The 16578-nt window shown below is 40.4% G+C and overlaps 2 protein-coding genes across 3 annotated transcripts in view; one reads left to right on the top strand and one right to left on the bottom strand.

Moving 5' to 3' along the window:
• NCF4 (neutrophil cytosolic factor 4) overlaps window positions 1-16578 on the bottom strand; it is a 56156-nt gene that overhangs the window by 32237 nt on the left and 7341 nt on the right. For both annotated transcript variants that reach the window (XM_071551697.1, XM_071551698.1), the window contains one exon: window positions 10024-10170. The gene's annotated coding sequence lies outside the window, so the exon portion shown is untranslated. The remainder of the gene's footprint in view (window positions 1-10023; window positions 10171-16578) is intronic.
• On the top strand, window positions 4908-14523 carry PVALB (parvalbumin). The gene is made up of 4 exons (XM_071551704.1): window positions 4908-5072; window positions 7012-7144; window positions 7574-7683; window positions 12907-14523. Exons 1-4 carry the CDS (start codon window positions 5012-5014, stop codon window positions 12933-12935), a joined length of 333 nt encoding a protein of 110 aa, XP_071407805.1. The 5' UTR covers window positions 4908-5011; the 3' UTR covers window positions 12936-14523.

The raw sequence follows: 16578 nt of genomic DNA, 5'->3' as shown, positions 1-16578 counted from the left end.
CCAAAATTATACTGGCAGTAGAGAAATATTTTAAAATATTCCTATCCCATATATACCTCAATTATCTTTCCTCACTTCTAGGATCAATTAATCAAGCTACAAAAATCAAATCTCACTTTGGCAGCACCTGCCTTTCCCCAAAGATAATTTCCGTTGTATCACAACAATCTTGGTTGTTTTTTAACCTAAGAAATGTTGGGTTTGAGTACTGAAACAGAAAAAAATCTTCTTTTTTTGTTCACAAATATACTCCAGGTAAATGTGATGCATAATCCTTTCTAAAATGCTTCCCTTTGCCAGAAAAACATTAAATATCAGGAAAAGTGTTCCCAAATGTGTTACAGAAGAGCAAATACATCTCAGTGGAATTTTTATTTTTGTTATTATTGCTTGACAGAGTAAAAATAGAAATGTCCTCAAATGTGTCTTTCTTTGGAATGAGCAATTCAGCATAAAGAGAATTTATATGCTGAAAAGTTTACAGTCAATGTATAACAACGGTGTATATATAGTATCTCTTCATTTGCAATGTCCTGTTTCTCCTAAGAAAGCTCAGATTGTAAACATTTTAGACTTCTATAGCACTTTGTCCATTGTGGCTCTGAATGCAAATTTTGGATGCCCTTTTAAGTAAGAGCAGTCAGAACTACACAATTGAGTTTGATGTGGCCTGCAGGAAAAAAAATATTTCTGGCTTCCTCCAAGGCCAAGCGGTAAAGCTGAATATTGCAGCTTCCGGTGCAGGAGGCAATTTAGAGCTGTTCCATTCTGTTTCAAATAGTATCTGTCATGCCTAAGAGAGAAAAGGACAAACTCTCTAGTGTGTCTTGCTTTCCATCCCTTGGATTAAGGAGTTACATCTTCCTATTCCCTTCCTTCGTGAGCAGAGTCCCATGTCTTGAACTGAACTTCCTGATGCACCGTAATCTCCCCGATGCCACTTTCATCTGATACATAATTCATGGTCCTTTATAAAACGTTTTCCCTTGCTAGAAAAACATGAAACCTGAGGAAAAGTGACCCCAGATGGATGGCGAATGGTCTAGATAGGTCTAGATAGCATTTTTATTGTTATTTGCTTATTTGTCTTTAAACAGCTCATTTATACCCCTTGACTCTCCCCTTAACATTAAAGTTTCAAGCGGACCATCAGTTTGCCAAGGTAATGGATTTTCACAGCCAGAGGAAGGTAAGCGCCAAGGATTATTAATAGCGTTCCTCGATTAGTTAAGGGAAAGATAAATGTGACACCGCCAATCAAATCTCTGAATATCTGATATCAGTGAGGAGTGGGTATCACCTGCCGAAAATAGAAAGAGGGAGAGAGATTATATAAGTGGGGTTCCTATCCCGAGTTCCACTTCTTTTTGACCACCTCCCTATCTAACACCCTTTCCAAGTGTGCTTAGGAGAGATCCAGGAGGTAAGTAGCAAGAAAATGCTCAAACTTCCACAGCAAACGTGGATTCGCCAGCTCCTGGCAAGAAGCAGAACCTTCACCCGAAGGAAATCAGATAAGGACATCTTCTATCACTCACACCCCATCCCCTTTACAACAAACAAAAGCCCAGAAACAAAGAGATGCAAATCTCCCAAACACTGAGGAATGGCTTTCCGCAGAGACGCCAAAGGAGAAGAAAAGATCATTAAAAGGAGTAAATAGGCGAACACATTGAGAGGGCGACGATGAAAAATAGAGGGGTGAATGGATATAACAAATAAAAGGGATCGAGAACGCGAGCAAGGGCTCGGTGAACAGATTTTACTGAAATGCACAGCCGTGAACCGAAGAAAAAAAAAACCAACAAAACCAACATCCAAAACACGTCAAGAAATGGCATCTCTCCTGCACAAACGATCGTAAGCGATAGATGAAGCTCTCTTTCGTGTGGTCATCAGGAAGCTAAAGGAAATGTGTCACTCTTTTTGCAAAGACTGTCTTTTGCTTCAATTTTTGATGCGATGGCTTCGTGCTGTTCAGGAAATTCTCCCTGAATTGTTTGCTTTTGGCAAGGGCGGGTCGATTTCTATTTAATTTATTTAGTCTTTTGCTTAGTAAGAATATCATCATTCTGGCGCTACGAAAGCTTCTGTGCAGACAACTTGGAAATCCACGGTGTGGATTTTCCAAATAGTTCGGGCAGAAAAATTGGCAAAATCTCAGAGATAAAGGAAAACTCGTCATTCATCTTGCAGGGATGCTGGAAAAAAAAGGTGAAGGGGTTGAGTGTGAAACTACCAATTCGTGAAACGCCTTTTTCTTTAGAATAACACTTTTGACTACGGCTTGGCGGTTAAAAGCTTCTGGGAGTTTGCTAGCTGTCCTTTAACAGAGCCAGTGCTCAGGTTAGAGATGGGCCTCAGCCGCTCTCCCATGCCAGATGCCCAGCTGTTCGCTTTGCAAACTTATGTGTCGCTGCTTTCACTTTTCTGGCCATGGAGAGAGCTTCTGAGCAGGGGACTGGGAGCTGGGGAAAATGTTATTTACGCTCTACAGATGGCTCCACCTGATCTGAAGCCTCATTTTTCTGACACCTCTCACTTTTCGCCTCCGCAGCATGATTAGGCCGTAGAGGCCTGACAGATCCGATGACGGAGGGAAAGCGGGGCAGTTCGCGCATTGTTAGGGATGCGGCGGGAATTGCCGGGTTCCCCTCCCCAGAACAGACACGGAATGCGCCTCTGGCCGGTTTGCTTGGCATGAGGCTAGTTAACCTGATCGGCGTCTGCCAGCACGGCAGGCAGCGCTGCGCATCGCCTCTGCCAGCTACCTGCTTGAGTTACCCCCAGGGCAGCCTTCCAAATGTGCCCTGCCTTGTCAGCAGAGCAGGGTTAACACCGAAACACGAGTCACCCGCAACGACAGCATCTTCACTGGAGGGAGGTCAGGTGCGTTCCTGTTGGTAGGGACCTAAAATGAGGTCTGGGGCTCCAAGAAGGAGGATACCTCAACAACGAGTTTGCTGGAGGTTCGTAAGAAAGGAGAAAAACCTGCAGAGACTGAGGCCCAGCTCCTCTTCAGATCGCACCAGTGCTGCCCGAAACAGAGGAGGGCAATGTAGTATCTAGCTGGCGGCGCCTGCACTGGGAGCAAGAAAGGATTCTTCTCTCTTCCCCCAGTTAAGGAAAAGTAAAGGGACGTCAACGACGTAAGATCTGGCACATTGATCTCTGGCAAATAGCTGTATATTGATTGGTCTACACTTAACCTACAGACTAACGATAGGGTCTTAACCCGTGCTACAGGAGGCGTTTCAACTCATCAAGAAGCTGAACACCACTACAGCGAGACCCGAGTACCCCGACTACTGTCTTTACTGCACCCTTCCACCTCCCACATCCGAAACATGAGGGGTTGCTGAGCAAGAGCGACCCATGCGGGAAGGTGCACGAAGCGTTTCTGTGGGGCTCCGGTTTATCTCGGTTCAGCGATCCGGCGCTCAGCTCGTCTTTCCCTGTAGATCAAGGAAGAATGCGTTCAACCAGGGAGAGGGACTCGGCTCCCCCATCCATCTCCTTGTTTGTCCTTGGACAAAACTAAGCGTCTCTCGTACCTCCGGAAATACACGGAAAAGGAGTGAGGGGGGGACTTCCAAGGAGAGAAAAATGACAGTCCCTCCCACAATGAAGGGATGCTATTTAAAAAAGAAAATGGGGGAAAAAAAAGGGTGGGGGACCCCAATGTCACCTCCTCCTCCGTCCTTCTGCGCTAAGTGGCATGGTAATGACTCACCCATTATAGCTGAACTTGGGCCGGGGGAAAAAAGGATGGGGTTCGTACTTTTAAAAGCACCGAGCAATTACTGACAGCGCGACCCGAGGCTCTGCACCAGCCGCCCCCTCTTCGAGGCCGCTCTCCAGCGGCCCCGTTCAGAGGAAAGGTGTGATCGTGGCAGCGGGACCGGGTCGTACCCGCGGATCGCGCCCGGGGATCTCGCTGCCATCACTCTGTCCTCCCCCGTCTCTCCTGAAGGACCGATGCCAATACTCTTGCAGAGATCTGCCCTACTACTGGGCCCGAACCTTGGCTATCTCAGCCTAATGGCTCCTGCCCAAACTCTGAGAGCAAGTTGGACTACTTGTCATGTTTAATGTGAAAAATGGGCAGAGATTCTTGGAGAAAAAGAAACAACCCTAGAAAACACATTACAAATCCTAAATCTCTTTTTTTTTGACGCTGCCGGGGAGTGCCCAGTTCCGCCTGAGAAGCCCACTACCGCACAGGAGCTCCGCACGAGAATGTTGTCACCTTGCATCTCGTTTCATCATATATCACAGAAGATTCTGCAGCATATTGTGCATTACAAACGGGATCTGTAGGATTCGCAGGGATGTGATAATTAATTCAGCGAGGATGATGCTTAATATGGACTGGCCCGAAAGAAACGAGGTCTAAAAGGAATATGTATGTGACGGGGAGGGGGAAGGGAGAAGGGGGAGATGTTTAAAGTGTTTGAACGATAAGGCAAATGTTCAAAAGCTACATTACATTTGCTTCTCGACCTGAAGAGCAGCTTGAAGCTTGGCATATGCTGCAGTTCCTTACCCATCACCGAACATAACTGGTAAAGCTCCTTCTGACTTACTAAAGGAAAAGACTCTGCTCTGCACCACTAGTTTGTCCACCGCACCGGAGGACTTGACCTTGGCAAAACTCTTTCTCCGTCTGGTATCTCAGCAGAGTCTGGCACTGCTCCAGTAAGGCTTAGGCTACAGCCTCCCAGGGAGCGACCCCCACTCGCGTCCTCCCCCACCCCAGTCCCTGCAATGGCATCCCCATGCCCTCCCTTTAGCTGAACCCTCGTGTCTGTGGACTACTTGGTGCTCTGCAAACTGGAGAGCGACAGCCCACGGCACTTATCCACGCAGAGCTATAGAGCTGGCACGAGTCCAGCCTTTCCCGGTGTGCCATCCCCACACAGCACTGCAGCTTTGGTCATATGAGCAGAAATGATGAGAAAAGCACTTTTTAATCTTTTCGCACTTGCTTCTCTGTTCAAACAGTTGCAGGATGGCTATGACTGACGTGCTCAGCGCTGAGGATATCAAGAAGGCTGTGGGAGCCTTTTCAGGTGAGTGGTTTTCTTCTTCTTTTCTTCCCTCTTTTCCCCCTTTCATCTCTTCAGCTTAGGATAGCAGTGCATTTATTTAAGCTATGGGAAGATTAGAGGAACTGGACAGACAAAATTTCCACAGAGGATGTGTTTTCAGAAGTGCAGTGAATGCCTCTGACAGGTTTATGAAGTACAAAGCTGCATCCTCAGCAAAGTTGTCCAGCACGTTACAGAAGTGAAATACTTATTTTAAAGAAAAGTAACAGTAACTGTGGATAGACCTTGCTTCCACCGAGAAGATGCTTTCAAAGGGAACAAAACCCTCGGCGAACCAGGCTGCATTATATGTTGATGTGGGATGGGGAAGTCAGCAGTGGATGTCGGCAGCCTCCCACTCATTGCTGAAATTCAGTTTCAGGTATTACAGAACCCTGTTTCCACTTCAAGGAGAAAAGAAACCATTCTTATGCAGAATTCCCGGGCGGACTTTGCTTTTCGGGATGGAGCAGAAGGCAACAGTAGAGCAACCGGGTGCATTGCTCGACTGCAGAAGCTCTCTGCAGGGCGAATAGCTGCAGCGGTCCACACTTCCCTCTCAAGACTCCTCCGGGCTTCAGATATTCCCTACCCCTCTCATTCATCGCGACCCCTAAAACTGACAGCAAATCCTCTTCGTGCTTACAGAGATTCAGGTAGTTTAGGTTGCTCTCAAAGAAAAGCCAGAAATCGTACTCCCGGATGCACGTTCCCCGCCCCCTCCCGCAAACTACCTGGCTGACCGCACCAAGACGGAGAGCCGTCTCTGTCTGTCCTGGTCTGTGCGATGACCTTCTCGAACAGACAGAAGCGCAAAACCCGCTGAGTCCTACTCATCTCAGCAGCCGGAGAGTCTGAAGGACTGACAAACTGCTTTGCTCGATTGAGCAGCTGTTTTACTCATTAGCTTCCATTGTTCTGTGGCCATCTCCAAGTCCCGGAGCAGATGCAATTAGCAGCAACTAATGACAGATCTCAGTCAGGCAGATCACGAAAGACTGAACCTCCTTGATTTTATGTAATAGGGAAATTTAATGCGGCGGGAATAAGAATGCATGGGGAAGGAAAACAAAAACCGTCCACCGCAGGTTTTGGAGGTCACTATCGGATTTCTAATCCACATCACAATCATTAGGCTACCTGGGTGGGACAAAGGCGGGTGCGGTTAAACGACAGAAGAGGTGGAGCAGGTAAACTGATTTATTTATCTCGGCTCCGATTTCAAGGGCTCGGGGTTGCTTGGGATTTTTTTCCTCCCCGAAGTCCGTTCGTCACAAGGTCTTGCAGGCAGAGCCGTACAGCACTCCTTTGCAGGGTCTGAGCTCACACAGCACGATTGCACAGACCTTTAGCGGTCGAAGTGCAACATTGATTTCTAGTAAGTCTCCAGAAAAAAAACCGAAACAGAGGTGAAAAAGACGTGTGCTCCGAAACACTTTTGGAATGTTGGACTCCATGGTTGAGCAAGAGCTTTTTGGATATTTTTCCCCAGGGGTGGAAATGTCAAAAAGTGAAAGTAGTCTAGTACAGTCTGCTCTCAGATGTCTGTTATGGTGTAAAAAAAAAATTAAAAAAAAATTAAAAAAAGTTTGAGGCACTGAAATGAGTCCAAGTAGGTTAGAACTCAGTTCCCAACCCTATCATAAACTTCTTGTATGACCTTGAGCAAGTCTCATCCCCCTTGTAGTTCAGCTCTTCATCCGCGAAACAGAGACACTGCCCCTCTCTCCCTTTGTTTATTTCCATTAGCACCTACGAAGCGTGGACGATTACACTATATACATTCAGCTCCTACCACAGCTGGCCTCTACTGTTCCTCCCAGGACAGGACAAACAGCAGCATGGAAGAAAATCATGGGTATGTGGTGGTGTATGTTTCAATGATTTTCCTAAGCGGTTCTCTGGTTTTCATCTCTTGTAGCGGCTGAATCTTTTAACTACAAGAAGTTTTTCGAGATGGTAGGATTGAAAAAGAAGAGCCCAGAAGATGTGAAGAAGGTTTTCCATATTCTGGATAAAGATCGAAGTGGCTTCATTGAAGAGGAAGAACTGAAGTAAGTAAAGATACGTCCTTTCTCAAATAACCACATCTTAAGAATCTAATTTCCTGTGGGTTGTTTATTTTTTTTTTTACAATACTCCAGGTAGTAACATACAGTTCAAGCTCTTGACTCGTATTTGTGTGTAATGTGAGTTGTTTCCTGAGCATATGTTCTAAAGTGTGTTGGAGATCCCTAATTGTAACTTCGATTGCAGGATCCTTTAAACACATGACTGGTCAATACCTTACAAATAGTTTTTCAGCCAAATGCAGTTTACGAATAAAGTGCTTCTCCTGAATGTTAAAGAAGGTCAGCAACAGAAGATACAACCCTGGACTCCAACTTGAATATCAAATCAGCATTACAAACAAATATCCAGTGGAACTGTTCTGGGGAAAAAACAAAAACTAAACTTTCCTTTTCTCCATGCCTCCTCTTTAGGTTTGTACTGAAAGGCTTTACCCCAGAAGGAAGAGACCTATCAGACAAAGAAACGAAGGCTCTTCTGGCTGCTGGAGACAAGGACGGTGATGGTAAAATTGGCGCTGAGGGTATGTGATTAGAGGAGTAAACTTTGACAGTAACATTCGAATATCACTCTTACATACAAGAACTGAGGAAACCTAGGAATCACTGGAGGCTGTGACCTTCTGAAGGGCACAGTTTGGGTTTAATGAAATGCCAAGTCCTGCCACATTTGCCATGTCTTGCTTGGAGGCCTTAGCTGCCGATTTCTGACACTAGAGGGGGCAAGAACCCGGGCTGTGGTTCAGGCACACTACAGCGCAGGACTAAATACCGATCCAAATTCTACTTCAACTAGTTTAATTTGTCTGTTATCAGTGGAGTGAGGATCAAGACACTGGGAGTTCAAAGGCCCAGGCTCGACTACAAAACTTAGAAAGAAAAAAAAACAACTGAGTACCATAATTTCTGCTTGATGATTAGTTGGCAGGAAAGTAATGCATGACTTAGCAAAGCAATGGTCTTAAAATTCAATGTACATCCACTTTGCTACAGAATTTCTTCTCTACTATAACAGTCTATCCAGTTTATGCTAGTGTTTATGTGGGTTTTCACAGCTAAGAAAGCTTGTCACTCCCTTTTGCTGAATATGAGAAACACAAGAAAAGAACAACTTTTCCTCTCACAGCAAAAAACTTCTATTCCCCCTTGGGATGAACCAGCTTATAACACACATAAAAAGGTTCTCCTTATTCCTCTTTCTGGGAGGTGAGAGTGAGGCACACTGGAAGAGACATGAAGAGATGTGATTCTAAACTAAAGCTTTCCTCATTGTAGGAGATACTAGCAGACGTTTGTGACCTAGAGAGTAGGCAGTTGCTAAGTTTTCGCCATATTGATAAGCCATATCATAAACTGAAAGCTAAAAAATACCTAAACCCCCCCATTTCCTTTTGTGTTACCTAATCTCTGAGATTTGTAAAAAGTCTCAAAAAAAAAGGGCAATTAAAAAAGAAATAAAAATCAGAATGCAGTTAACTAATATACTCTCCTAATTCAGAAGCTGAAAAAAAAGTAACACAAAATCAGTCACTGACATATTAGGCAGGTGATATATCAGCTGAATTGTCTCAATTGTAGAACACAGTGCATATCAGTGACTATTCCCCTGTTCCTAGACCAAAGCCCCTTAATCTCTCAGATCATGACTACATTATGGTTGCAGAGGAGCAATTGTGAAGCATTTGCAGAAGCTCCTGCTAAACTTTAGCAGTGCTGCTGAATCCAACATGGGTATCATTATTTTAAATTTCATTATAATATAATATGATTCATTATTCTTTGTTACATGGGTCTTCCTTATATACATTAAAATTAGGGACAGTAGTACTAAAATCACGGGGCAAGATTTTCAAAAGAAAACTTGATTCAGGTAAGTAAGCTTACAGCTGATTCACCAACCTCACATTAGATAAATTTTCAACCACTCCAAAAGACTGCAAATCAAATCAAAATCAGTCTCAACTGGAATAAAAGACTTATATTGCAGAATGATTTTGCCTTATACAAAAGAATACAGCATTAACGTTTCTACTTAATATTGACCATAATTTTTTTTCTTAAAGTTGAAACAATGCTTGAAAGCCAATACATAATAATAAAGCAAAATGAAATTCCTCTTCTCCTTATCTCTTTCTTCTGCAACTTTTACTGTTCCTTAACTTTAAAATGAAATTACTCTGAATTTAAACTTGATAATGAGAAGAGAATGATGTGCTTTTTTTCTTCTGTTCCTTCTGACCATATCCCTACTGTACAACACTACCAATTTTCTTTTCTATTTCTTAAATTTGACTTCAACAGCAAATTGTTCCACCAAAAAGGCTTGAAATACATTCAAAGTTAACAGTTGGGACTGTAACCAAAGGATGAGGAGGACAAACACTTCACAGCTTCTCCTTTGGTTCATACATCCAATTCCAGAATATAACTGCATATGTAAAGAAACATAAAGCCACAAATGTACATCACATTCATATTCAGTATTGCAATGCTGTATTTTCGTTTCAAACTGTTTGTTTGTTTCCCTGGAACTGAATTGTCAGGTATCCCTTTTACACCTTGTTTCAAGCACCAGCTTCATACAACACTAAATGATCCTTCACAGGGGTTAATGTTAATTCTCCTGATGGCCCTTGAATGTTGTCCCTCAGGAGCCCACAGCAGTTGTAAGAACTGATCTCCAGGGATTTTTAACACCACAGAGCCAACTTTCTCAGGTGTATCAAAATAAACATTAATTCCAACCTAATCAGCCTTCTTCTAGCTAGAGTTTCACATTACAAATTTCCTCTTAAGTCTCTTGCTTTAAAACTTTTCTCATTCTTGCAAGACCATTCAGCTCTGAAAGAGTTTCAGCATTTTACCTCTTGTCCGATCATGATTTCTCATTTGTGGCTGATGTGCCAGTTTCAAACAATTGACAACTTGCAGTCAGTTCATGTAAGACATCATCTTTTGTGTGGTGCCAAACTCCCTCCATATTTCACCAATGGGGATAGAAGGTGATGAACCTGAAAAAAATTGCAGGCAAAGGGCAGGTTACCTGACAACATTACCATATTAGCTTCCAGATAGGACTGGAAAGCGATGCTGAAGCAGCTCTGCCAACTTCAGGAGAATATTTAAAAGAAAGAGGAGAAATGAAAATTTCTGCTCATAATGTTGCTTTTAATGTATTTTGTGTATTAGCATTGGACATGCACGTCATGCCTTTCAGTTTCCTGATATCAATAGACGTGAGAAAGTACACAGAGAATTTTCAAAGATCATGCAATGTAGGCAGAACAAATCCAAATTTTTATCCCAGTAAATCAGAATATTATCCTTGATACAGCTCAACTTCTGCAAATATTTTAAATGTTTCCATTATTTCCTTTAGTGTTATAAAAATGTGATATTAAGCATTCAAAATTACAACTATTAAGTCATGACCTTGCCACAGGTAAAAGTCATGACAAAAAAAGAAAAGTCTTTTGGAGATCTTCCTTTTCTTTTCCCACTTTGTGCTCTTGTATCTTCTAAAATAAATTACTGTAAGTCATTAATTATGAAGTTTCCTGAACAGATTTGCTGTTTCAAAGATAATGTAAAAAACCCATAATCTGATGAGAGAAATCATAAGCCTACAACATGTTACATCTGTCATTTCAGTAAAATACTAGAGGGTATGCATTAGGCTGGTATATACTACTAAACACTACTGAACACAGTGGAACAATCCTCTCATTTTGAGTCAGAGCTTTCACACAAGATAGCTAGTAAATTATTTTACATGACAAAACAGTCTAAATCCTTGTAATTTAAAGCTATTATTTGTGCAAAGACATAACTTAACTTTGTTTGGAAGGATAACTACAACTGGAAATGAGGATGTAGTTGATCACAAGGATTCCCTCACTAACAGGCCACAGGCAAAAAACATTTACAAGAACGACCAGCAGGCAAGGGCTAATATACAGTGCCTTATCTCAGAAGTTTTGCATATATGAATACCCTCTGTAAGTGTCTCCACAAGCCACCTGCGGTCGGGCTAACCTTCATACAAAAACAAACAGTGAACTAATTTACAAGATCATTCAAATGGAACATCTTGAAAATCCTGGGAAAAGTATAAGTCATGTAGCAATTATTCATGAAGGAGTATGTTATGGTTTGCTGGCTATCAGAAAGCACCCATGAAATTTATTGCCATTAAGCGATAATACCACTATCAAAATGTACTAGGGAAAATATTTGACTGCAAGTCTGAATAGCCTTTTCCAGATACAAATTATTATAAAAAGGATTTAATTTAGCTGAAGCAAAAATGACAACTTGTTCTAACTGTATATGCATAGTTAGTTTTCCCTTTTTTGCAGTTCATGTTTCTTTCTGCAGAATTTATTCACACCGTGATTTAATAATTATAGCCTTTCTCCTTCTCTGCCCAGAATAGTTAGGGTTTCTATCACAAGCACTTTATGTTATCTCTTAAATTCAGTTTGCAACCCTTTCAATCTATGTACCCACCATGTACGGTATTTATACATGTTTTGTGTTAACTAATCTGCATCACTAATCCTAATTTGGATTTACATCTTTCAAAGCAGTGGATAAATTTGGAATTAATTTAAACCCTCTGACACTTTCATTTCTCAGTCTGGTTTGTCAGCATTTGGTAACGTTTTTTAGACACGCCATCAAAAGTGCTATCTGTTGGTACACTACAGTCAGTTAAGATCTCACTGTTTTAGAGTTTAGTATTTTCTAACTGAACACTAGAATATGCTTTAAAATGCCTAATTTTCCTCTTCTATCATTCTTCATTGCCAGAAATTACTCTTCATTATGTCAAAATTCAGTAATTTTTTCTTAAGCCTTTACAGACGACTGCCTCCCCTATTTGCCATTTTTCTCTCAGCTGATTATGTTAAACCCATAAACCACTCTCTCTGCATACCCTCTAATCCCTTTATCATCTTTGTTACCCTTCTTGGGATTCCCTCCAGTCTGTCATTTTTAACGCTCTGAGGCACATACAACTGTGCAAGGTATTCTCACATGTAACTGTTACAAGGTTAGATGGAGTTGGGAATTATAACCAGGCAGCTATTCACCAGGATACAAATGTGCTTTTTCCATGCTTCATCTCCATGCTGAAAGACATTAAAGCATAAAATAACTCCAAACTTCAGATAGATACATTTATGTAAATATTATGGATGTAACATTAATAAAAGCCATAGGGTAAAATCCTGGTCAAGGTTGCTATGTAGGTTGGTATGAGTCTTCTGTTTTTGCAATCTGTCATTTTCAGTCAATTTGCCATTACAAAATTGAGTTTAAATGCAATATAATTATAATATAGGGACACGAATACTTTGAAAGACTCATTAATGATTCTCTTTGCCAAACTCTGATATAAAGGAAATTTATCTCACTGCAAGATTAAATTTCTAGTTCATGCCTTCATCCCATTGAGATTTACAAAGGAATAACAGGGAACTAATCAGGTTCTTCAGATGAATAGCAGTGGACAGTCTTGACAGTCTGGCATGTATTGCATTTCTCCCTTACCCTCAAAAAATCCTTTCATTTCACTGTAAGATTTCCCAAGTCATACTTTCCCCTCACTTAACTTGGATTTCTTTGCTCTTCTGTTATTGTGATGTTTCTTCTACACCAGTGACTGTAATCATAGTAATAGTCTTCCTCCTTCTTTATATTTTCTTTTTTTAATATTTTTAAAAATTCTTTCCCTTCTCCAGAATTTGCAACTCTGGTGGCTGAATCATAAAGGCTTTGACCAATGCAAACCCTTCACCCATCCTTCACTGCCCAATTCCAACCACCTCCTGCTGACTGCTTTGGCTCCTGTTCTATTTATTTATGTTATTTTATACTCCAGCTCTGTTCTCTGCAATCCTGCAACTCTGTAACTGTGCTGAAAGACACTGTTAAAATAATAAAGGTCACATCAATCTGGGCTTTCTTCTCTCTCACTACAACTTGTTTCTTATTTCATGTAGGCTTGGCACATGCTGAGAGAAAATGTTACTCTCTTTTGCTGACATCCCTGCTGCTTTATCCCTAGCAAGGGTAAAGTGGGAAAAAATTAAAAAAATATTTGGGATAAAACATGCATTTAATGAGTCATTCAGTCCAAGTTCTGAACTGTGGCAAAACTGACTGCATTATTTTTAAGCCATCCCTGCTAAATGGGTGCATACTCATAGCCTGGAAAATCTCTAGTGATGGAAAATCTGTAGTGATGGCAATTACCCAACTTCATTTGGCAGTTTGTTCTTTCAACTTAATCAGTGTTATAACTAAAAAGTATTTGCTAGTATTTAACCTACATCTCTCCTGCTGCATTTTGGTGATCAGTAAATTGATCCTTGTCTTTATCATTTGTTAAATTTGCCCAGTCCAGGAGAATTTTTGGATAAATGTTTGACAGGAATATCAGTTGGTGCCAATCGTACATGGAGATAACTTCACAAACTATTAAAAAGCCGTCACTTCTAAAACACAGGGCATGCTTACTAGCAATGTTACACAACTATTTAGGACAGTAAGAATGGAATACTCACAAGAAACAACAATGTGAATTTCAGGAAAGGGGACACCAAGATTCAGGTGTGATGCTGCTGTTGACACTTCCAGTGTTAAAATAGTAAATCAAAAATCCCACCAAAACATATTTATTCTAAAACTTTACCAGAGAAGTGACTATCTTATTTGGAGTTATGTTTAGGAAACTGAGACTCAAGCTGAGAAAATGACTAGACAATAGTCAGCCTATGACATAGCTCAAGGAAATGACGAGCTAACAGTAAGCCTATGGCAGAGCTCAACACTTTCTTCCTAATCCTGTTCAGTAACTTTGGCACCAAGCTCATGCTTTTTACCTCAGTTGTTGTTGTTGTGGTGTTGTTTTCAAAGCAAAGATTAAAGCAGGTGGAAAATCCTTTTAGGCAACATCTTCCCCACATCTTGTCAGAACATTGATTACTACTGCAATAAAAAGGAAGGCTATTTTCCATTTCTGTATTCCAAATGATTTCCTGCAGCAATAACACCTTATTCAATTTAGCTTTATTATCACTAATTTAGCACAGACAAAAAAAAGGCTGAAACCCTGTCACCATCCCACTGTAGAGAGCACCATCCTCTGCCACGGCGATTACCCAGTGCTGCCCGGGAAGCCAATAAATGTCCTCTAAAGCCATTGTAGATATTCACTCTGTAGTAACTTGCAAGGAAGACTTTTTGCTGAAGCTGCTGTGCGTTCAAAAGAAATCCTTTGGTTTTGCACAATGTATATACGGTTCTGAAGGATGTATTGATTTTTAAGTATTCTAAATAAAGCAAAGGAAAATGGATTGCCTCGGAGCGAGTTTATTTGTCGCGTTTCCTCGGCAGCTGGTGACCTCACGTGGCAATGAAGCGTCATTACAGGAGAACACAAGGCTACAGAAGCAGATCAGAAATCCCGGTATTGCAGGAACCTGAACGAAGATCCACGGAATTCGAGAATCGACATAGAAATCGCTGTATAAACAAAGTCCTTACTATTCCTGAAGCTACAAGGATTTATGTTTTGATGCTGCATTGGACAGCATGAAAGCTGAAATTTTATCCAGGGCTTTAACAAAAAAATAGGACTATAGAACAAATAGGAAAATAAACACAGCCACTAATGAGTAAAAAACTATTTTTAGCATATTATGTGAAATAAAGCAAGTTACAACAATATTAATGGGAATATTTCACTAACATAAAAGTCTGAATACCTCAGTGGTCCCTGTTTCTGTTCTTCTTCACATTATTCCCTCAATCATTCTGGAACGAGCAACACTGAGTGCCTAATTTGGCCTGCAAATTTTCAGCTATATAGTAATGGATAAGATGAAAAGAAATATCTCTTACTTTTAAACTGAAAAAGTTACAATGGTAGAGATACCTCCAAAATACTATTTTTACTTTTCTTGGTTACAGTGTCTGATATTCTAAATCCGCATTTGGTCAGTTCAAATATATAGATATCCGGTACACTCACATTCTATACTCAAATTCTGTATTCTGAGATCTTATACTCAGAATTCTCAAAAAATTTATTTAAAACTACTTTTTTTTTCCTAACTGCACTTTAAAAGTTCAAATTTCAGTATTCCATGCCTCTATCACTAAAGGGAAAAAAAAATTCAAATACATATGCGATATAAGTAAATCTCTGCCCAAAGATAAAATGACTGTTTTATCAATTATCATCAAACCATAACTTTTTCCACTGCTGAATCTTCAGTGCTTCTCTTAGATTCTTATTTTTCCCATCCAAGTGTCTTCCAAACCTTCTCCAATTCTTGAATTGCCCCATTTCCAATTAACAAAATTTTTCATAATTTTCCGGTTAGGTGGAAGTTATCTAGTTGTGACTCAAAATGCAGCAAACAAATGCAAAATTTTAAGTTACAATAAATAAGAAAACATTTTATATACAAAATATTAAATTATTCATTTTCATATTGCTCTTATTTTAATGTCTTTAAGATTGTCACAGAAACTGCTATAAAGCCTGAAGAAAGCAGAATTTGCTACAAAATTTAATCAGGCTTTCAGTAGAGAGTGGATTATAGTACACTTGACAAATACAACAAAACCACATTACCCTGCAATGTACTATTTTGTGAAGAAAGATGTTTTAATTTTCAGATGCATAAGCAAAGGAGCAAAACTGCATTTTCCCAAAAAACATTTACCTTAATTTTCTTAATTGGCATCCTACATCTTCTTCTTTGCCCTGAACAGTAAGTGTTCCGTAATTATCTTCCCTGTTGTAATACAGAAGTTATGAACAAAACTCTGAAACAACTCTTCAGCCATCATGTTGAAAACAAATTTTTAAATAATCAATACACATACTTTCCTTAGATTCGTATACAATGGTTTGTAATGAGAAACAACTGGATGACATAAAATATATTTACACATAAAAAAATAGGCACTACTTGTTCATATTGGTATTCTATATTGCTAGGGAAGAAATACAGTTTACTCTCAGCTACAACTCAAAAGGAAGAACAGACAAATCCTGAAGTCATAGCTAAACCATCACCTCCTGAAATTAGCATTTTAACAAAAAGGGTTTGTATAAACAGACTGTCACTAACTCTTAAGATTTTTCCAATCACCATTTACCATTACTAAATCCTTAATCAACAAATGAGTAATAGTTTATGCTTTAAGGGTCCTGCCAAGCTCTTAATGGAGTTTCATGGATCAGCAATTTCCCAAATGTCTTATTTTGGGAATCAATGGACTGGAGGCCATAACACCTGTTCATGTTGCAGAAGCTGAGCTAAGATTTATATTTACAGTCTATCCACCAGTCCTGAGCTCAACACTGTCCAATGTCCTGCGATTGCTTCCACAGTTCG

Source organism: Pithys albifrons, chromosome 3 (genome assembly GCF_047495875.1).
Source record: "Pithys albifrons albifrons isolate INPA30051 chromosome 3, PitAlb_v1, whole genome shotgun sequence".
Lineage (NCBI taxonomy): Eukaryota > Metazoa > Chordata > Aves > Passeriformes > Thamnophilidae > Pithys > Pithys albifrons.
The sequence above is the reverse complement of the archived record's forward strand: the minus strand, read 5'-3'. Positions and strand labels throughout refer to the sequence as shown.